This window comes from Nycticebus coucang, chromosome 12 (genome assembly GCF_027406575.1).
Source record: "Nycticebus coucang isolate mNycCou1 chromosome 12, mNycCou1.pri, whole genome shotgun sequence".
Taxonomy (NCBI): domain Eukaryota; kingdom Metazoa; phylum Chordata; class Mammalia; order Primates; family Lorisidae; genus Nycticebus; species Nycticebus coucang.
In genome coordinates this window covers 57,358,360-57,381,438 of record NC_069791.1, presented here as the reverse complement: position 1 = coordinate 57,381,438, position 23,079 = coordinate 57,358,360, and the positions used below count along the sequence as shown (strand labels likewise).

Here is a 23,079-nt window from a genome sequence, read left to right as displayed (position 1 = left end):
AAGAAAATAGTGAGACAGATCAACTCTGCCCTATGCTAAAAGCACAAGGAAGTCATGAAGGAAGAAAGATTTGGGCCTGATTTGAGCTCCACAAACTTTACCTCCTCCTTCCAACCAGTGCATGAAGTGACAAGGAGGTTAGTCTCTATGGAAGAGGCTGACCTTTGTTCGTCCTGAAGAAGAAACTGAGATTGTGTTGCAGCAGGAAGGATTTTTGAATGATTTTAATAAGAACTCCCTTTTCTGGAGACTTGAAAGAAGAGTTTTTATGTGTAGCACCTTATACTTTGAGGAAAGAGACAGTACCACATAGTATGAACAACAGCAGTAAAGCTTCAGGCAAATCACTTAACCTTTCTGACATTAGTTTCCTCTATCTATAAAATAGAGATAACAACGTATCTTAGACTTTTTGGTAAAGTACATAAAGATTAGTTACAAGAGACAGTATGACGCAGTGGTTGATAACAGGGAATCTTAAAGTCAGACACACCTGGATTAGAATTTCACCTGGATTGGGCAGCACCTGTGGCTCGGTAGGTAGGGCACCACTCCATATACTGAGGGTTGTGGGTTCAAACCCAGTCCCGACCAAACTGCAACAAAAAAATAGCTGGACGTTGAGGCAGGCACCTGTAGTCCCAGCTACTTGGGAGGCTGAGGCAAGAGAATCACCTAAGCCCAGGAGTTGGAGGTTGCTGTGAGCTGAGACACCACAACACTTTACCGAGGGCAATAAAGTGAGACTCTGTATATACAAAAAAAAAAAAGAATTTCACCTGGATCAGCTGTGGAAATTTGATAAAATTTCTTAACCTCACTAAGCCTGAGTCATATTGTCTTTAACATGGGATAATGAGGATTAAATGAGGACAGTGCATCTAATGTGGACCTCGCACAAAGTCTGCCACATACTAATTTCTCAATAAATGGGCTTGGCATGGTGGCTCACACTTATAATTCCAGCACTCTGGGAGGCTTAGGCAGGTGGATTGCCTGAGTTCACGAGTTCGAGACCAGCCTGAGCTATAGTGAAATCCTGTCTCTAAAAATAGCCGGGCATTGTGGTGGGTACCTGTAGTCCTGACTACTCAGGTGGGCTGAGGCAAGAGAATTGCTTGAGCCCAAGAGTTTGAGGTTGCTATGAGCTGTGATTCCACGGGACTCTACCAAGGGTGACAAAGTGAGACTCTGTCTCAAAAAAAAAATAATAATTTCTCGATAAATATAGTTACGGCTACCTGGATTATTATTACATATCTTACACTTGATCATCTCACTTTGTGGTAATCAAAATAATGTGAAAGAGTTTTCCTAAATTGTAAAGTATCAGACTACACAAATGTGAGAGACTATACTATTAGAATTAAACATAAAAAGAGGGAAGAGTATTTTCCTTCCAGCGTCAGGTCTATGTGGGATCAAGGATACACTTGCTTTTTAGTTACAAAAAACTGCAAATATGTAAACAGTTTTTAGGAACAGCAGGATTATTTGACTTCTCATTTTAGATAGTGTGTAATACCAATATCCAATTGGAGAATAAAAAGAACTCCCCTGAAATACTGTGAGCAAGCCAGGCCCAGAACAATGTGATTATGTATGGTTTTGCATACATACTACGTGCACTACGAGTGTTCAGCAGAGAGTTAAAGGTTGTCATTTATGGATAGTGGGATTTCAGATGACTCTCATTCTCTTTGTACTTTTTTTGTCTTGTTTGGATTATTTATAGTCTGGGTATGTATCATTTAAACAAAAACAATTATAACAAAAGACAGCAGATACTGAATAATCAGATCTGTTTGTAGAACACTGAAAGATCCATATGCAGGATATTCCTTTAGTCCCAAAGAAGGTTTTGTTAGGTATGGAAAATGGAGTTTCTGGGAGCAAGGAGCAGTTTGTGCAAATCATAATGGCAAATGCCTGTGACAAACAGTGAGAGGGGCATGGAATCCCTTCAGGATGGCCCTGGAAAGAGAGGAAGAGAAGCCTTTTCATCTCTGTTTATTTCATGGGCTATAATAACATGGTGGCTTCAATCACAGGCTGTGTACACAGAATCTTCTTGTTTGCTATGGTAATATGTGATTCCTGTTTTTCCACCTCTGGTCTTTTTGATTCCTTAGATTTTGGCTGTCAGAGAGAATTGTGAACTCACCCTCTTATTCATACTGCCCAATCACCTTTTGTCACGAGAGATTATGGGATGGGTGTGGGAAGCCTACCTGTGATACACCTCTACCATCTCATCACAGTTTAGAACCAGATGCACAAATAACAAACAAGTTTCCCAGGATGGCATGGAATAGAAGGGATGAAGACTGCATGCCTTACCATTTGTGATACTCTTCTTCCCAGAGAACTCCCTGCAGGCAAGCCTGCACGTGTTAGAGGTAGCATGTGCTCTGGGAAGCCCATCCCCAGTGAGGACAAAAGATTGGGGCTAGTGGGATGGGCAGGCTCTTTGCTGTTGCCACAAACAACTGAGAATGTCCCCAGAAATAACTGAATGTGTCTGGACTTCAGCATCAAAGCCCATGTTAGTGTGGAGCAGGAACAAAGAGGGGAACCATGTTGGGTCTTGCAGGTTACAAACTGAACAACTTTAGAGGGTGTCAACCATACAGGCTTGATGTGATTGGTACCTCTTGAAGTTGTGACATAATTAATCCTGGGCAATCTGTTGTCCTGGATAGAATGCCATGGCATCAGCCTAGCTCACAGCAACCTCAGACTCCTGGGTTCAAGCGATCCTTCTGCCTTAGCCTCCTGAGTAGATGGGACTATAGGCACCTGCCACAATGCCTGGCTAATTTTTCTATTTTTAGTAGAGACAGGGTCTTGCTCTTGCTCAGGCTAGTCTCAAACTCCTGAACTCAAGGGATCTGTCCACTTCAGCTTCCCAGAGTACTAGGATTACAGGTGTGAAATGCTGTACCTGCTGCCCTTAACTTTTGAAACAAACTGAACTGTTACTGGTTAAAATATATGCTTCATGGAGGTATGGTGGCTCCCGCCTATAATCCTAGCACTCTGGGAGGCCGAGGTAGGTGGATTGCTTGAGATCACAGGTTCAAGACTACCCTGAACAAAAGTGAGGACCCCCCCATCTCTACTAAAATAAACTAAGGCAAAAGGATTGGTTGAATCCAAGAATTCGAGGTTGTGGGGCGGCGCCTGTGGCTCAGTGAGTAGGGCGCCAGGCCCAAATACCGAGGGTGGCGGGTTCAAACCCAGCCCCAGCCAAACTGCAACAACAAAAAAGAAAAAATATCCAGGCATTGTGGCGGGTGCCTGTACTCCCAGCTACTCAGGAGGCTGAGGCAAGAGAATTGCCTAAGTCCATGAGTTTGAGGTTGTTGTGAGCTGTGTGACACCACAGCACTCTACTGAGAGCGATAAAATGAGACTCTGTCTCTATAAAATAACGAAACAAACAAACAAAAAAAAACAAAACAAGAGTTTGAGGTTGCTGTGAGCTACGATGCCACAGCATTCTACAGAGGGCCACAAAGTGAGACTGTTTAAAAAAAAAAAAAAAATAGGGCGGCGCCTGTGGCTCAAGGAGTAGGGCACCAGTCCCATATGCCGGAGGTGGTGGGTTCAAACCCAGCCCTGGCCAAAAAAAAAAAAAAAAAAAAAAAAAAAATATATATATATATATATATATACACATATATGCTCCACACACCTGTTTTCTTCATATTGCCAACTTTTTAGTGTTCCATCTGCTGCCATTCTTACTGTGCTCCAGATGCAGAGTGGGGCCTCAGTTTCCTTGACTGTAGCATGCTAAGGCTCTCTCCAATTCTAAAATTCTATGGTTCAGAGTAACTAAGTTTATTAGGTGATTTCCTAGGAAGTAAGAAAGAGAATTCTTGTAAAGACATTGCAATTTACTCATAGATGAAGCAGGAGGATCACTTGAGTTCAAGAGTTTAAGACCAGCCTGAGCAAGAGCAAGAACCCGTCTGTACTAAAAATAGAAAAATTAGGCTCAGTGCCTATAGCTCAGTGGTTGGGGCACTGGCCACATACACTGGAGCTGGCAGGTTCGAACCCAGCCCAGAACAAAAAAATAGCCAGGCATTGTGGCAGGTGCCTGTCGTCCCTGCTACTTGGGAGGCTGAGGCAGGAAGATTGTTTGAAAGCCCAGGAGTTTGAGGTTCTGTGAGCTATGATGATGCTACTTTCTTCCAGCATAGGTGACAGAGAGAGATTCTTTTTCAAAAGAGAGGTTCTGTGAGCTATGATGATGCTACTCTCTTTCAGCCTAGGTGACAGAGAGAGATTCTTTTTCAAAAGAGAAAAGAAATTACTCATAGGCAAGAAACCAGAGTAGGGGTATTCAGTCTTTTTGTACAGTGCCTGTACAGTGTATGTTCTTAGTGTCCAACTTTTTCACACAGTGATCACTAGAAAGTACCTCTGAAAGTCAAGATCAAATGATGCAGAATAGCTTGGGAGAGGTGAGGCTCTTTCAGAGCATTGCATGCTGCTGTCTAGCTGCTGTATAGCATAAGGGTTTTGGAGAGAGTAAGAGCCTGTCCCCCATAGGAAGGGCAGAGTTGAATAGAGAAATGACACAAATAACTATAAGGCAACATGAAAACCGAAAATAACCCACAGGAGAGGCATAAAAACACAAAGCACAATTGGGAGATTGAAGGTAAAAGTGATTAGATCGAATTAGGTAGGATCAGGAAAGACTCAGGGAGGCCAGTTATGGTAGCTCAGGCCTGTAATCCTAGCATTGTGACAGGCCAAGGTGGGTGGATTGCCTGAGCTCAGCAATTCAAGACCAGCCTGAGTGAGAGTGAGACCTTGTTTCTACTAAAAATAGAAAAACTAGCCGTGTGTTGTGGGATGCACCTGTAGTCCCAGCTACTTGGGAGGCTGAGGCAAGAGGATCCCTTGAGTCCAGGAGTTTGAAGTTGCTGTGAGCTATGACACCACAACGTTCTACCCAGGGTGACAGAGTAAGTCTGTCTCAAAAAAAAAAAAAAATTGAGTTCTGCCCTGTGCTCCTAGTCCAGGCTTTGAAAAAGAGCTATAAAAATGCCATTTGGCTGATGAAGGTCTAGAGAGAGGGAGGCGTGCCTCTTGGCCATCTTGAAAAACATCAGCTCCACCCTGCCTTATCTTTTGGCTTGCTTGTGGCCAATGTCCACACTTGGTGTGATCTTATCATGTGCAGAGCTCTGTCCTAGACGTCTCTGCTCTGAGGGGCTCTGGCTAGATGTCATGTGTGTGAGGGGCAGCTGTTAATTGGCTGAAATGGGGAACCAACTAGGAGAAGGCAAGACAGGCCAGGTTGACCACAGATGTGGGCATCTGTGTCTTTCACATGGGAGTCAGATTCCAAGTCAGAAGGTAAGACTGCAAATCTCTGAGATGGAATGAGATTCTTTCTTCTTATTAATCATCCCCAGTACATCATACTATCTTGCCTAATCTCCACCTGAACTACTCCAGTGATGTACAGTGCTCAGTGGGGATTTCTTCTCCTCACGCTCACATTGTGGCAGGTGTTGGTATCAATGTCCTCAGTTAAGAAGACTGAGGCACAGAGAAGTTTACTGACTAGACAGAGGTCATTAGGCTTCGTCTCTGAAGGAATGAGCATGCTAAGTGGTCTCTCATTTTCCAGTCTAGTGTTGTTACTTCTACAAAGATACCAACTCATCACCTGATAAAGCAGGCAGAGCATCCTCAGAGTAAAGAGATACACTGAGTACTCTGCCAAGTTCCAGAGCTTTGGAGGGTTAGGGAAGTGGTCATATGGGGATACCAATGTCCCATTTGCTCTGCTAGTTTCCCCCAAATGAAACAAATATTGTATCGGGATCAAGCCTTATCTCCACTGCTTGTTTTATTCTAACGATATGAAAATGGGAGCAAAGGTGGTTTCAAAGCTTGTATCATGAGCCCAGAGTCAAAAAAGAAAGTTGGCTGTTAAGATGCAGAATCTACACTATAGACAGCATCTGTTCGCTCTCCCTCTGGTGAAATGAATTCACTTCTGTTTAGGATTTACTATGTCTTAGCTTGAGAAATTCTGGGCACATTCAGACATAGATAAGATGGTGGTGCATCAAAATGGATGTATCAGTCTGAAGAATCAATTTGTGGGTGTAACAGTGCTAAAGGTTAGGTGGTTACATACAGACTTCTGTGAAGCCCTATAAAGTTGAAAACTGGATGAGTCATAGAAATGGAATACAGTCATATTTCTGTACATTTATAGCACTCCCTCCTCCCACCTTACACACCTTGACCTCATTCTGGCTGCCTTGCTACTAAATAGCCAAATTTGTTTCTGGCAAGGGTACTTCTTTTACAGTTGTGCTGCCATCTTCTGGAAAACGTTGGAATAGCAATAAATTTGTTAGGGATTAAGGAAGGGGACTGAAATTTCCAGGCAGCAGCCACTTAGTGGTGGTGTTCCTGGAAGGTTGCACCAGTTGTACTCCTGTGGTTGTACCAGTTCAGCATGCCTTGGCCTGGTCAAATCTATTTCCCAATACTCCTACTGTTTCCCTGATTTTTCAGGAATGACTTCTAACCCTCCCTAAGCTCTGGTTCAAACCCTGCCTGGGCCAGCTAAACAACAATGACAACTGCAACCAAAAAAATAGCCAGGACTTGTGGAGGATGCCTGTAGTACCAGCTACTTGAGAGGCTGAGGCAAGAGAATCGCTTAAGCCCAAGAGTTGGAGGTGGCTGTGAGCTGTGATACCACAGCACTCTACCGAGAGCAATGTAATGAGACTCTCTCAAAATAAGTAAATAAATAAAAAATAAAATAAATAAAAATAAAAAATAAACCTGGTTCTGAGGAACAGGTTTTTTTTTGCATGCTAATAATTATTACTAATAATCTTCATCATCTAATGTCAATCTGAGACAGACTTTTGTTTAGACTGTTACACAGTTTCTAGGCATCTTGGCTTTGCCTCTAGTTTTCTGTGGGGGAATGAATGCTGCCTGGTGAGGATGAGGGACTTAGGGTGGAACCCCTCACAAAGAGCACTGAGAATAGGTTTATGTTGGTCCCAAGGGCAGTGTTCCAGAATGAATAGTGATTCCCATCAATAGAGGCTAGTCCTGAGCGTGAGGGCCACATTTTTCTCTCTGCTCTGTCCCCTACACTGTATTTCCTCTTAGAAAACAAAGTTAAGGTGGCACCCATACCTCAAGTGGGTAGGGTGCCAGCCATATACACCCAACCTGGTGGGTTGGAACCCGGCCCGGACCAGCTAAACAATAACTGCAACAAAAAATAAATAAATAAATATATATATATATATATATATATATATATATATATATCTCCAGGTGTTGTATTCCCAGCTATTTGGGAGCTGAGGCAAGAGAATGGCTTAAGCCTGAGGTTCCTGTGAGCTGTGACGCCACAGCACTCTGAGGGCTACATAGTAAGACTCTGTCTCAAAAAAAAAAAAAGAAAACAAAGTTAAATAGATACCAATCCTACCTCCTTACTGTTGTCACTCCCAATTTTTCTTTTATTTATTAATTTTTTTGAGACAAGATCTCACTTTATTGCCCAGGATAGTGTGCAATGGCATCATCATAGCTTACTGCAACCTTAAACTCCTGGGCTGAAGTGATCCTTACACCTCAGCCTCCTGAGAGGCTGAGACTACAGTTGTGTGCCACCATGCTCAGTTATTTTTGTATTTTTTTGTAGAGACAGGGTCTCACTATGATGCTCAAGCTGGTTTCAAACTCTGGCCTCAAGTGATCCTCCCAGCTCAGCCTCCCAAAGTGCTATGATTACAGGTGTGAGCCACCGTACTTGGCCTCTTCTCAAAAAAAAAAAAATATATATATATATATATTTTTTTTTTTTTTTTGAGACAGAGTCTCATTCTGTTGCCCCAGGCTATACTGCATTGGCATCAGCCTACCTCACGGCAACCTCAAACTCCTGGGCTCAAGTATCCTTCTGCCTCTACTTCCCAAGTAGCTGGGACTACAGGTGCCCACCACAACACCCAGATTATTGTTCTATTTTTAGTAGAGATGGGGTTTTGCTCTTGCTCAATCTGGTCTCAAACGCCTAAGCTCAATGGATCCTTTGGCTTTGGCTTCACAGAGTGCTAGGATCACAGGTGTAAGGCACTGTGCCTGGCCTTCTCTTCTCTATTTCTAAGAATGTATTTATTGGCCAGGCGAGGTGGCTCACACCTATAGTCCCCAGCGCTGTGGGAGGCCGAGGCAGGTGGATTGCCTGAGCTCAGTTTCGAGACCTGTATGAACAGCAGTGAGCCAAAGCAAGACCCCGTCTCTACTAACATCAAAAATAGCCAGATGTTGTGGTGGGTGTCTGTAATCCCCGCTACTGGGGAGCCAAGGGGACAGAGCATCGCCAGAGAAAGAACATCTAAAAGAAGAAAGAAAATGAACAACAACAAAAAAAAAAGTACTTCAAACGAAGAACGAACAAGCTGAAATTAAAAATAAAAAAATTAAAAAAAGAATGTATTTATATCCGACATACTATATATTTTATATTTTACTTGTATTTTTTTTTTTTACTTGTATATTTTTATTGTCTCTTTTCACTGTAATGTAAGCTCATGAAGGCAGACATTTTTGTCTCTTTTGGTCAATGTGGTATCCCCCACACCTAGAACAGTGCCTGTCAACTAGAAGGTAGTCAAAAAGTCTGTGGAATAACTGGAGTCCTGGCTTTATTTTGACATGACTACAAGATCCATACTTCTCTTTCCTCAGAGCCTGATGGACTTGATGCTTCTGCCTCAGCTTTCAATGAAGACTTTCTGCAGAGCTCAAAGCTCAGAAAATAAGTGTGTCTATGATGGAAAGGGATGTATGCTGTGAGGAGGTTCTTACTCTGTGCTTGGCTTGCTTAATCTAATCTCTAGGGGAACAGATGATTCTAGGGAAGCTTTGGAGAGAGTTCAGAAGGTGGAGAACAGGACGGCGCCTGTGGCTCAGCAGGTAGGGCGCCGGTCCCATATGCCAGAGGTGGCGGGTTCAAACCCAGCCCCGGCCAAAAAAAAACAACACACAAAAAAAAGAAACAGAAGGTGGAGAACTGGGGATGAAACTAAAGCTAAGTGAACCTATTATAAACATGAGAGGCTTGGCAAAGCCTGAGTAATTATTACGCTCCAATTCATTGAATACCTACTCTGGTCCCAGTACTTTATTACAAATTGCATTACACACTGTATGGCATTGTTTTTCACAGTATCCTTATTTTATATGAAACAATGAAGGCTCAAGTAGTTTATGTAACTCTCTTGCGCGATGACTATGCAGTCCCTGAATGGAAAGCACAGACTTAGTTCTGTCCCTGCGGAATAGTGACTAAATAAATGTCTTTCAGACAAAAGAGCGTTAGCAAATTATTTAAATAAGCTCCAGTTTCCTCACCTGTTAAATGGGGATAACAGCTGTCCTTAACTTACCAGAGCTGAGGGAAGACTTACCTAACTAAGACTGCAGGCAGCGCCAGGCCTTTTAGCACAGAGTAACTGTGAGCTGGGCCTGGGAAGGCGGTACACATTCGGGAAAAGCAGCGAGCTCTGACGCTGCCCTTCAGTGCCTTTCCTAGACTACTCTCCTGACGTCCTAATTGCCAACCCTGCAGAAACTCAGAATTAGGATTGTGCAGCTAATTCCGCCTCCATTACTGGAATTTCTTCCCTCCAGCCTCCGCTGGGGCCGGTTAGTGAGAGGACCTCCTCATCTCACAACACAGCTTCGGCTTTATTAACAGCTCACCTTCCCCGCTACCCCATACCAAAGCTGGGGGGTCACTTTGTCTTCCCCCAGGACGGAGACAGTTTCAGGGACGCCACAGGCTGGGGGTTGTAGTCCAAGACTGCGCGCCGGCTTCTGAAGGCGGCTGAGTCGAGAGCTGTCGAACTACAACTCCCAAAGTGCTTCGCGCTCCCGGAAAGCCGCTCGTCCGCAGGGGGTTATGGGCGCTCCAAAGAGGTTGGCGCCCGGTGCCTGGTGCCCGCGGTGAGGGGCTCGGTTCACAATGACGAGGGCGTAGCTAAGGTGGTTCCGGTACGTGCTGTCTGCCAGAGAAGCTAGGGCCAGGTAGTCCAGGGATGTGATAATTCCGCGACTCCCCAGGTGCCAGGCGAGCCCAGCCTTTCTTTGCTTTACCTATGGCTCCTTACATGTCCTTCTCCGGGAATCGAGCTCGAGAAGGGTTGTGGGCGAGGATATGAGCGCTCTCCCTCTTCTCCCAGGACAACTCGGCACATCCTAGAGCCTGCGGACAGGCGGTCTGGCTGACGTGTGAAGAGACAAGCCCTGAGCTCCGACCCGCTATGAAGAGCGACTCCTCGATGTCCGCAGCTCCGCTTAGAGGGAGCGGGGGGCCCCTTCGCAGCAGCGAGCCTGTGCGCGCCGCCCCGGCCCGGGCGCCCGCGGTGGACCTGCTGGAGGAGGCGGCCGACCTCTTGGTGGTGCACCGGGACTTCCGCGCCGCGCTGCAGACCTGCGAACGGGCCTGCCAGGGCCTGGCAGCGGACGGCTTGGCGGACGAGCCCCCGGGCGTGTGCGTGCTCTTGGGGGGAGGGGCTCAGTAGTTCAGGCTTTTTGTTATTCCCAGATTGCTCACGGGGAACCTGCCACCTCGCTTTCTTTTTTTTTTTTTTTGTAGAGACAGAGTTTCCCTTTATTGCCCTTGGTAGAGTGCCGTGGCGTCACACAGCTCACAGCAACCTCCAACTCCTGGGCTTAAGCGATTCTCCTGCCTCAGCCTCCCGAGTAGCTGGGACTACAGGCGCCTGCCACAACGCCCGGCTATTTTTGCCACCTCGCTTTCATTGGAGGTTTTTTTCTGAGAGACCGGTTCCTCATCTTGTGCCCTTCTACAAAGGAGGAAACCGAGGCACGGTGCAATGAAGTGGTCAAATTGCGTAGGGGAGCTTTGTGGGAACCCACATGATGGGAGGTTGAATGTATATTAAATTAAAAAAAATTTTTTTGAGACAGTCTCACTATGTTGCCCTCGGTAGACGCATCACAGCTCACAGCAACCTCTAGCTCTAGCGCTTAGGCGATTCTCTTGCCTCAACCTCTCAAGGAGCTGGGACTACAGGCCCCCGCCACAACGCCCGGCTATTTTTTTTTGGTTGCAGTTGTCACTGTTGTTCAGCAGGCCTGGGCCAGGTTCGAATCCCCAGCCCGGGTGTATGTGGCCGGCTCCCTACCCACTGAGCTACGGGTGCCGCCTAAATTCTCTTTAAAAGCAGGTTCAGAAAGCAGGTGGCGGGAGCGCAGTAGCTCACTCTGGGAGGCGGAGGCGGGTGGGTTGCTTGAGCTCAGGAGTTCAAGACCAGCTTGAGCAAAAGCGAGACCCCCATCTCTACTAAAAATGGAAAAACTAGCCGGGCGTCGTGGTGGGTGCCTAGTCCCAGCTAGTTGGGAAGCAGAGGCAAGAGGGTCGCTTGAGCCCAAGATGACGCCAGAGCACTCTACCCAGCACTACAGAGTGAGCCTCCTCCCCCCACCAGGAGGCAGGTGGCGAAGTCCTCTCCTAAGAGTTACCCGCCCTCCAAGTTTGTTCACACTGACCTTGGCCGATGATGGGGGGAGCTCGTGGCAGAAGTAGTGTTCTGGTCCTGTCTTAGAATTGGGTTAAAAAATTAATCCAGTCCTGGAAGGCTGAGGCAAGAGAATCACTTAAGCCCAAGAGTTGGAGGTTGCTGTGAGCTGTAACTCCCCGGCACTATTCTACCGAGGGTGACATAGTGACTCAAAAAAAAAAAAAAAAAAAACCCAGAGAAAACCTTGGTTCGCTTTGCCCTTTCTTTCTACTGCCACCACCTTTTCTGGCAGATGATGGCGTCATTCCTCTGTGGATTGAAAAGTAGGGTTAGGCCACACTAGGGGAAGTGGTGAGTAGAATAATAAAAGCTGATCACAGAGAAGGATGAAAAGTAGGGTTAGGCCACACTAGGGGAAGTGGTGAGTAGAATAATAAAAGCTGATCACAGAGAAGGATGAACAGTTTTTAGGGGGCTGGGTATTGCAGTGGATGCTGAAGACTTTGCTTCTGGGTGTCTAGAGAAACTATACTAGGTTATGTTAAAAGGTCAGTTGTGGAGTTCCTATGCCTACTACAATCAGCTGGACACTTTGCTCCAAGTCTGGTTTTCACTAAGCAAAGTCTTAGCTCCAGGTTTTTTGGACCCACAGCCCTGTGCTTCAGTTGTAGTTTCCCCCTCAGGATTGCCCTTCTGTTGGTTTAAACTTGATTTCATACCCTGTTTCCCCGAAAATAAGAAATCCTCCGAAAATAAGACCTACTTACAGGAAAGATAAGACGTCCCCTGAAAATAAGACCTAGCGCATCTTTGGGAGCACACCTTAAAATAAGACACTGTCTTATTTTCGGGGAAACGGGGTAGAAATAGATGTGTATTTAGCAACAGCTGATTTGCCTTTAAGAGGTTAACAGGAACTTTTTGCTTCTGGGGAAAAGGGCAGTCCATGAGACCAATTGTAAGGCCCACCTGAATACTAATAGGAAGAGAGACGTGATGGCTGCCGAGTTGGGTGCGAGCTAGAGAACAGTCTGCAGGTGGATGTGGGAATGGAGATGGAGGGAAACTGTTTGTAACTGAAATTAATCTTTCCGTTCACAGTTCCTTGGAGGTGAAGGGCTCCCTGTGTGTTGTGGGGATCCAGGCCCTAGCAGAAATGAATCGATGGCGAGAAGTCCTTTCCTGGGTCCTTCAATATTACCAGGTCCCTGAAAAGCTACCTCCCAAAGTCCTGGAGCTGTGGTAGGTCCCTGCAGTTCAGGAACGAGAGGATTTTTAATGTCCTTTGCAAAATGAGGATCTAATATCTCTTCTTTGCTCCTTCCCTACCATTTCCCGCCAAATATAATTTTTTTCCCACCTTTTTTCAGACCTTAAAACAGCAATAAAGAATGAGGAAGGAGGAGTTTAGGGGTGGGATAGAGAAAAAGAAAAAGAGAGGGAACATGGGGAGTAGGAGTGAAGTGAGATGACAGTGGACAGAGCTGAGCGAGCTGCTTATTATTTCCTAGGAATTATTTAAAGAAAACTCCCTACTGTTTGCCATAATGGCTGTGCTAATTTACATGTTTGCCAGCATTTGTTTTCTTTTGCATTTGATAATAGCCTTTCTAATTAGAATGAAGTGGTATCTCATTCTGATTTTGATTGGCATTTCCCTGCTGATGAGTGATGTTGAACATTTTTTCATATACCTGTTAGCTATCTGGTATGTCCTTTGAAAAATGTCTATTAAGTCATTTGCCCTTTTTTTGTTTGCTTTTGCTGTTAAGTTTCTTATATATTCTTGATAACAACCCCTCGTTAGATGTATAATTTGCACAAATTTTCTCCTATTCTATAGGTTGTCTCTTAAGTCTGTTAATTGTTTCCTTTGCTGTGTAAAAGCTTTTTAGCTTGATGTAATCTTGTTTGTCTATTTATGCTTTTGCTGTCTGTGCTTTGAGGTCTCACTTAAAAAAATCCTTGTCTAGCCCAATGTTATGAGGTGTTTCTCCTGTGTTTTCTTCTTGTAATTTCATAGTTCCAGGTTTTATAATGAAGTCTTTAATACATTTTGAATTTTTGTTTATTTATGGTGAGAGGAAGGGTTCTGATCTTATTCTTGGGCATGTGGTTATCCAATTTTCCTAGCATGATTTGTTGAAAATCAATTGGCTATAGCTATGTGAATTTATTCCTTTTTTTTTTTGAGACAGCGTTCTCTATTCTGTTCCTTTGGTCAGTGTGTCTGTTTTTATGCCACTATCATGTTGTTTTGGTTACTATAGCTTTGTGGTATATTTTGAAGTCTGGTGGTATGATACCGTCAGCTTTATTCTTTTTGTTCAGGATTGGTTTGGCTATTTGGTGTCTTCGTGGTTCCATATGAATTTTAGGATTTTTTTTTCTATTTCTGTGAAGAATGGAATTGGTATTTTTATAGGGATTGCATTGAATCTATAGATCACTTTGGGTAGTATGAACATTTTAACAGCATTAATTCTTCTGATTCATGAACATGGGATATCTTTGTATTTATTTATTTATTTATTTATTTATTGAAACAGAGTCTCAAGCTGTCGTCCTGGGTAGAGTGCTGTGGCATCACAGCTCACAGCAACCTCCAAGACTTGGACTTAAGTGATTCTCTTGCCTCAGCCTCCCAAGTAGCTGGGACCACAGGTGCCCACCACAATGCCTGGCTATTTTTTTGTTGTTGTTATAATTGTCATTGTTGTTTAGCAGGCCCTGGGCCGGGTTCGAACCTACCAGCCCTGGTGTATCTAACCAGTGCCCTAGCCACTGAGCTATGGGTGCTGAGCCCTGTTCTTGATCTTAAGAAAAACTGCTTTTCCCCATTCAGTATGTTATGGTGTGTTTGTCACAGGAATGTCCTCATTCTAAATAATGTTAGCATTCCACAGGGAAGGACTAGAGAACATAGGGAAGAGGTTGGATAGGAGAAGCATAGTGGTTATGAGAAATAAACCAACTATGGAGCACTGACTCTTCTCTTTTGGGGATTGGGTTATTTGGGACTGCAGTGTTCTTTTATACAGCAAAATGCAAGAGCCTAGAGTTGTGCTGGATGTGGTCAGTGCCTGGCTCCAAGACCCAGACAACCAGGACCTTCCAGAATATGGAGCCTTGGCAGAACTTCACCTACAACGGGTACTGCTGCCTCTAGGACACTTTTCAGAGGCTGAGGAGCTTGTGGTGGGCTCTGTAGCCTTTGGTGAGGAGCAGCGGCTGGACATACTCCAGGCCATTGACACAGCAAGGCAACATCAGAAACAAGAACACTCGGGGTCTGAAGAGGCCCAGAAGGTAAACCAGGAAGGTAGGACATTATCCCCTTATCCCCACGTGGCCTCTCTAAAGTAGTTGTGGACTTTCCCTACTCCTCAGGGTCCATCGTAGCATTCCTGGGAGTTTGGGAGCAATCCTTTGTCTGAGTAACTCTGAATCACAGAATAGGAAGCCTGTTGAATTTCTCAACAAAGCAAGGCCTAGACTTCTGAAGTTGCATCTTAGGCCACAATATAAAGAATGCTATGAAATAATGATACCATTGAAAAAGAAACCAAATATGCTAAGTTTACCCAGCTAATATCTGTTGTCTGTCAGAGTCCTGTCCTAAGAGTGGTAATCCAGTGGTTCTTAAAACATTTTGAAGCTTTTGGAATTCCCTTTAGAACTACTTTATGAGCTATGTGAGAAAATCATTGTCATTTCCTTTTGCCCAACTCTTAAGAGCAGACTCAGAGCCCAGAATCTGGGAAGCTGATTTCCCCAATTTCCCTGAAGTTGTCTTCTGTCTCCCTGGCCAGGTTTCACTCACAAGTTCCTGTCACTACCAATGTTGGTTCACCACCTTTGGGACTCTGCAGTGAGCCATTTCTTTTCTCTGCCCTTCAAAAAGAGCCTCCTGGCCGCCTTGATCCTATGTCTGTTGGTGGTGAGGTTTGATCCAGGTGAGTGATAGAGCCTGCCTCCCCTCTCACCCCTCCTGGGGAAGGGGTCCTTGACGGGGCTGGGCCTCTGCCCACCAGAGGACCCTGCTGAGGATGGAGATTCCTCCTATAATGTCTCCCCATGAGTCTCTTCCACAGGACAGAATGGCTGCACCTGAGCAAGAGTTAACCCCACCTCCAAGGAAAGACCAATCCTAGAGTTCGCAAGAGTGGCCTGGGGAAAGTCCCTTTTGCTCTTTTGACCCTGAACACTGGCTGAGTCATTTGGTCATGGGCTTTTTCTAGGGGTGATCTCTAACTTTCTAAAAGTTTTTTTAAAACTTATCATCATCATAATATCTGACAAAGTTGAATTAAGTGTTAATGTCTAATTAAGTATTAATTCAAAACATACTAAATTGTCAGTGAAATACTCATACATTTTAGAAAATGTGGAAAATAGGGAAAAATATAAGGAAGAATACAGAAATCCAAAATATAATTGTTATATTTTGTCTTTTTCTATGGATATCGATACTGTACCAGGGGTCCTCAAAATTTTTCAAACAGGGGGCCAGTTCATTGTCCCTCAGACCTTTGGAGAGCCGGACTACAGTTTAAAAAAAGGACTATGAACAAATTCCTATGCACACTGCACATATCTTATTTTGAAATAAAAAAACAAAATGGGAACAAATACAATCACACTGCCTCATGTGGCCTGTGGGCCGCAGTTTGAGGACCCCTGCATGTAGGCCATTGCCTGTCATAATATGCTTTAGTGGCTTTTAAATGGCTAAATATTTGAATATACAGAAACTTCCATAATTGATTTAACATTTCAAATATTGAACGTTTTGACTAGTCTGTTTTCTGGCTCACTGTGAAGTAGAAATGAGGTCCCTAGGTGGTATTTGGGATCAACCCTGCTTATTCCCTGAGGATTAATCCCTCAGGTACATAAGCAGTGGGCCAGGATTAGGTACTTAACTCCTTTAGGTTTTTCTTGTGTTTTTTACTCTATGTGATTTATGATCTAATCTCTATCTTCTCATGAATTTAGACTTAGAATAGAATGATATAACTTTAAAAATTGAAGGGAAAACCAGGTACCCTTATTCTAGTCCCTTCATTTTCTTTCCTCATTTTTTGGTTGAGAAACCTAAAAACAAGAGAGGTGACTAGCCTAGGTCACACAACAATTTGTCTATTTTCAAAGCAGTCACTTACTTTCTTTTTTTTTTTTTTTTTTGAGACAGTCTCACTATTGTCCTCAGTACAGTGCCGTGGCAACATAGCTCACAGCAATCTCCAACTCTTCGGCTTAAATGATTCTCCTGCCTCAGCCTCCCAAGTAGTTGGGACTACAGGTGCCCGCCACAATGCCTGGCTATTTTTTTGTTATAGTTGTCATTGTCGTTTAGCAGGCCTGGGCCGGGTTTGAACCCACCAGCCCCAGTGTATATGGCCAACGCCCTAACTGTTGAGCTACAGGTGCTGAGCCAAAGCGATCACTTTTTGACTTAGTCTTTAAATCTTCCCTCTTCCCCCATTTTCCTTTCTCCTTTTTAGCTAGCTTTTCCCCACACAGCTCAGGATTGTCTGTTTAACCCCTTTGCTGAACACAGAGAAGGAATTCCTTCTGAATAGTTCTGTTTGCTTTACCAGAAAGTCACCAGTTAGCTCTCAGAAATGCTAAGGATAGTTGGTATTAATTCCTGTCTATCCTCTGACTTTCAACTTTGTTCCAAGGACTTGATAAAAATTTAGAAATTTTTTAGTCTCATAAATCTTAGTCTCCTAATGGGGACAGCATGAGGACATTTAAGCCCACTGTTTGCAAGGTTGTTCGGAGCTTTTTCCCAAGAGTCCCTGAACTCAGTTTCAGGCTTGACGCATGGTGCTAATGCTGAGGGAAGATGGAGCCTATACCTGGGCCTCACAGAACATGGTAGAAATATATAATGAGGGTAGATTGTCAGTAGGTTTTTTTTTAACAAAGTAACACTTTTTCCTTTTAAGAAATAAATGTATGGTGGGACGTGGTGGCTCACTCCTGTAATCCTAGCACTCTGGGAGGCCGGGGTGTGTGGATTGCCTGAGCTTATGGGTTTGAGACCAGCCTGAGCAAGAGTGAGACCTCATCTCTAAAAATAGCCAGGAGTTGGGGCAGGCGCCAACTACTCCCAGCTACTCAGGAGGCTGAGGCAAGAGAATCACTTGAGCCAAAGTGTTGGAGGTTGCTGTGAAGTATGAGGCCTCAGCATTCTACTGAGGGCAACAAAGTGAGACTCTGCCTAAAAAAAAGAAAGAAAGATATATATATATATATATATATATATATATATACACACACACACACATATATATGCTAGAAAAAAAATTAGTAATTCAAACAAAAAGAACAAACCCAGTAGATTTTACTTTATTTTACCTTCAATGTAATTAACTTATGATAAAAATAGGTAATACTATCATTTGGCTCCAAATTTAAAAGGTACAAAATGTAGTGAAAAGTCTTTCCCAAAATTTATCTCCCCAGCAGCAGCCACTGTTACCAGCTTCTTCTATTGCAAAAAAGTTGGATTAAAACAATAATTTGAATCTTTTTCTTAGCAAATTTAAGGTCATTGTAATTCAAATGAAGAAAATATATCCTAGAGAAAGTGAAATTTTTATTATTGGGGAGGATGCTTACATTAAGCACCAAAATATGCTTTAAAAAAAAACAAACCATGCCTGATCCTAAGGCAGTAGTGTTTCTGATGGGTGGGAGCTGGCAGGGTGAAGTGGGGAAGGAGCATTCATAGCAGTCCTCCCTGTGCCCTGCAGCATCTCCTTCCTCCTGGCCCTTCCTCTACAAGCTGGCTCAGCTCTTCCACTGGATCCGGAAGGCCATGTCTTCTCGCTTCTACCAGCTCCACATCCAGGACTGAGCAATCTTCACGTAGCTGGACTTCTCTGCCCTCCACGCCTGCGATAGCAGAAACAAGCCAGGGTGCCCATTCTTCAGGAGTCGGGCCAGTCTGATTCTTGAAAGAGCCCATCTTGTCAGATGTGCTGTGTCTTGCTGCCCAGGCATCCTCCCCTTCGCACCCCACTTTGGCTGATCTTAGTCCATAATGTGGAATCCAGAACAGTATCCCCTCATGCCTAGAGGCCCTTCACAAAGGAGTTTTGGAACAGGGACTATGTCCCTGAAACATTTCCATCTTGGCAAAGGCAAGAGAGTGTTCTAGTCAGGGTGTTACGGAGCTAAAGTTCAGAAAAAGTCTAATGGAGTGACCCTTGACCTACCATAACCTTGAAGACTTACCTCCTAGAAGGGCCCCAGAGGGCCATACCTTAACCAGCTAGCATGAGATCTGAAGGGCCTCTGTCCAGTCTTCCCTCCTCTTCTCCATAGGGCTGGTCTAATCACGTATCTGCGTACTGTCCCCATGGTCCTGCAGTGGGCTTGCAGCTGCTTGAACCCTCTCACTGTCCAGACTGGGCATGGCTTTCAGAACCACCTGGGTAGCCATTGAGAACAAAGTGAGCCTACTCAGCTGTTGTCATGGGGTAAAGTGATCTTGCTTGGTGCCTCTTGGTCTTCAGCTCAATTTTCCATGTTATAAGCAGCCAAGCCCTGCTTTGTTATACTCAGCATCTCTACCTACTCTTCCTCCTGTTCTGCAGACTTGTCTCATGGCTGTTTCACCAGGTTCTGCCTGTATCCTTGGTGCATAGTGGTGCAGGTCCCCCGCCATGTCCTGTTGTCCTACTTATGTTCTATTGTTTGTATAATGCCCAATTTTTTCTGTTCGTGTGGCCTTGGAAAGTAGGCCAGCTCAGAGGCTGCTGAGCTGAAAATGGAACTGAGTAATCAGGTGAACTGGAAGGGATGGGGGCAGAGAGCAGAGGGGAGACAGTGAACAATAAAATCATCTCAGAGGGAGAGGCATTGGGACTTTAGCATTTGAGGAATTGAAATGCTTCCGTGTTTTTTTCCCAGTAGCCACAAGAATCTTACATGTTTCTGTGCATGTAAATGTCAAACACCACTGAGCTGCCAGGATTGTGAAAGGCTTCTAGCAGGGGCCAGAAGCTCTGCATCCAAAGGCCAGGCAAGCCGCCCTGTGCTGGGACCTCAGTCGGTGTTAATGCCAAGAATGTGGGAGATACTGGCTTGCTTTTTCATTGGTTGACTTTCAAGGGTTGCTAGCCAACAACTTCTTTTTAGAGAAATGAATAAAGTACATAAACTTCACAGACCCTTAGAATTAAATCCCAAGGGCATGGTCCAACTCTGTAGGAAACAAGTCTGTGCTTTCTGGTATCAGCTTTTAAATAGAGCTTGGAACCTTGACCAGAAAAAAGGAGTCAGGTTGATTTGAAATTGCTCCTATGGAATGATTTCTTAAAATGAAAACCTGGCCCCATTTACTGTTCATACTGGGCGTGGCTTCCTGAGGCCCACAGAATAAAATCCAGATGCTCTTCTTGGAATTTAAGGCCTTCGTGTACTGGCTTTGGCTCACACGTCCACTTTGACCTGGGGCCTCTGCTACTTGTGCACACTGCCTTCCAGCTGCCTGCCAGTCACAGCTTACCTGCTCACTCGGGCCCTGCACTGTAGTTCATGCTGTTCCTACTGAAGGCACCTGCTCAGCCTGTTGAGATCCTCCCCTTCCAGACTTAATTGAGGAGTCCTTTCCAACCCATCTAGGCCACTATTTTATAAACTACCTTTGGTAGTGACCTCATGGGCTTATGATTTTGTGAACTTCATTGTTGCCTCCAGAAACAGTGAGCTCTTTGAAATTAGGGAGTGTGGCTTAAGGCAGGCTCAGATCCCTGCTCTGCCACATGTGTGACTACTGGGGAGTGGTTTAGCTTTTTCAGCCTCAGGGTCCTCATCTGTAAGTTTTTGTCTCATAGGCATTTGTGGGTGAGAAACCAAGATGGTGCTTACGAAGTTTCCCAAGTAAGAGCTTTCATGATTGTTCATGTCCCCAATGCCAGCTGAGTGCCTAGGAGATAGAAAGTGCTCAAAGGTGTTTAAGGGAGTGGATCAATAACAGCCAACATGACAAGAGGTCTGTGTACTTTAGGTGAGTTGTGGGCTTTCGTGCTGGGAAACCCTGAATATGAAGAAGACCTGATAATGCCCAACTCACTTTTCTGCTCTCTCCTGAAGTTCTCCAGTATTGTTTTGCTTACAGGCCCTCAAGTCGTCTATTTTTAATCCCGAACTCTGCAGTGCTGTCGGATAACCAGCTGCAGCTACTTGCCCAGTCAGGCAGGGAACTCAGAACCCAAACTGCCTCCATAACCAATTGACCTTTGCAAAGGGTGTAGTGCTGCTGGTGCTCAAATGGGTATTCAGTCCTAGGCTTCCACAGGTCAAAAGTGAAGAGACAGCTTTTCTGTTAGACTCCTACCTGCACTGTCCAGTATGGTCATCATTCATCAAACGTGGCGTTTGAACATCACTTTACAAATTAAGATGTTCTGAAAATGTAAAGTACCTACTTGGAAGTCTTAGTACTAAAAAAAAAACAAAACTCAGTAATTTTTTATATTGATCATATGTTGAAATGATATTTTGCATATACTGGGTTAAATAAAATCTATTATTAAAATGAATTTCATGTTTCATTTTACTTTTTGAGTATGTCTCCTAGAATATTTAAAATTACATTTGTGGTTTGTATTTCTGTTGGATGGGGCTGTTCAGCACACATGACGCATTGGTGAGTCCAATTGCATGATAGGATTTTCTAAGATGTGAGATCTGGAAAGATAATCTAATGCAGATCATATATTAAAGCTCCTATCTTTTTCAGTCCCTGAAAGGTGAAGAAGTGGTTTGCCCCAGGTCACACATCCTGAATAAGACCAACATCTCCTGACCCTCAGGTCTAATGTTCATTTCACAACACTCTGATTCTGTCTCACTTTCCCTAAAAATCCTCACTTTCTCTCACTCCCTAGCTGAAGTCCGCTCTTAATATGCAAATACGTCCAGGAGGGCAACTCCATTTGGATCAGTTGATCAGTTCTAGAGGGTCCTGAAGAATTTAACATAGAACAGATACTTTAAAATTTAGGGGTACTGAGGAAAGCAGGAACTGGTAATCCTCTTGTGGTCAGATGGGAGGTTGGTGGGGGGTGAAAGGAAGAGGAAAAATCAGGCTACTATGGGTAACCCCATGGGGTGAAAGGTGGGTAGACAGCAGAACAGATGGCACCTGGAGAGGATGGGGGTTCTGCTTCTAGAGAGGGACTAGAAGGGATAGGAAATAGCTTTGTGCAGCTAATCCCCATTCTTTTGCATGTGTATGTTTGCACATGCGTGTATATAGACCATTTAAAAATAGTTTTTACACATATGATCCAGAATTCAAAAGTCACAAAAAGGGTATTGCATAGAAAAGAAAGTCTACTTTTGTACCAGTTTCCTACCCAGAGGCAACCACTGTTCCCAGTGTGCTTATCCCTCCAAAAATATTCTCTTGATGTTGAGCTTTTCTTTCTCTTGCACAAATGATAGCATACTATACCCATGACACACTGTGCCACCCTGTAAAAGAAACCGTCATCAGTCTTAGGTGTTTGTTCCCTGTCAGCACACGTGGAGCTGCCTCATTCTTAATGTTATTCCACTGTACGATAGGATCACAGAGCATGTCCTGGTGCCCTTTTCCTTTTTACCATGATGAAATCTCTCCAACCTTGGCAAAGCCTAGAGTACAGCAACCCCAAGTTTAAGATTAACAGTCAGGGGCAAGACCTCTTAACTTTACTTTTGGGGAAATACCAAGCAGGCTGCTCAGCCTGCCTGGCAACTACCACCACCACGCTGGGGAGATAAGAGTAGGCCATTGTACTCGACACCAGTTTCTTTCTAAATCTGGACTGGCACAGGGCAGCCTCTGCCATCTAGTTAAAGCACCCTAGAAATGGCAGAAAGAGAAAGGCCTGGCATAAACTGCAAGTAGGGCACCTACCTGTGACCTTACCTTCTCTTTTTCTTCCTTGCATGGAAAGGCCACTGAGTTAATGGACATTGGCCTCTGGAACCCACGGATGAGGCCTGTTGGAATTCTGATTTTATTCTGGTTTAGCCCAGCTGCCTGCAGCCTGGTCAAAGTGTCTCTCACCTCCCTCTCTGCTCTAGCACCTTTTTGGAACTTAAAACATGGACTATTTACCAGAAAAAAATAGGGTCTGGGTGGCGCCTGTGGCTCAAAGAAGTAGGGTGCCGGCCCCATATGCCGGAGGTGGTGGGTTCAAATGAGCCCCAGCCAAAAACTGCAAAAAAAAAAAAAAAAGGGTCCTTTTGCTTCTCTCCCTCTGGAAACCTCCGGACTTTGAACTGATAAGAAGTTATATTAGCCGCTATGGACACAATGCCTCAGGAGCCTGTCAAACCCATCCCTGTGCCATTTCTCCAATGGTGAAGTGGGGATTCAGACATTATTTGCCAGGCTCTTGATAAAGCACATTTTTTTTGTCTTAAAGTAATGCATACATATTTTAGAAAAACATTTAAAATTGCATGGCCGAAAATAATAGGATTCATGACCCCACCA

General features: G+C 44.3%; 1 protein-coding gene across 1 annotated transcript; it reads left to right on the top strand.

Annotated features, from left to right (window-relative positions):
* Positions 1 to 9,184: 9,184 nt before the first annotated feature.
* Positions 9,185 to 21,130, top strand: PEX26 (peroxisomal biogenesis factor 26). The gene is made up of 5 exons (XM_053555685.1): positions 9,185 to 10,573; positions 12,669 to 12,809; positions 14,594 to 14,889; positions 15,380 to 15,523; positions 18,335 to 21,130. Exons 1-5 carry the CDS (start codon positions 10,344 to 10,346, stop codon positions 18,436 to 18,438), a joined length of 915 nt encoding a protein of 304 aa, XP_053411660.1. The 5' UTR covers positions 9,185 to 10,343; the 3' UTR covers positions 18,439 to 21,130.
* The last annotated feature ends 1,949 nt before the right edge of the window (positions 21,131 to 23,079 follow it).

Coding starts and splice junctions, on each gene's coding strand:
- PEX26 (XM_053555685.1), top strand. CDS start 10,344: ATGAAGAGCGACTCCTCGATGTCCGCAGCTCCGCTTAGAGGGAGCGGG. Junction 12,810..14,593: donor CCCAAAGTCCTGGAGCTGTG/GTAGGTCCCTGC, acceptor TTGGGACTGCAG/TGTTCTTTTATACAGCAAAA. Junction 15,524..18,334: donor GGTGGTGAGGTTTGATCCAG/GTGAGTGATAGA, acceptor TGTGCCCTGCAG/CATCTCCTTCCTCCTGGCCC.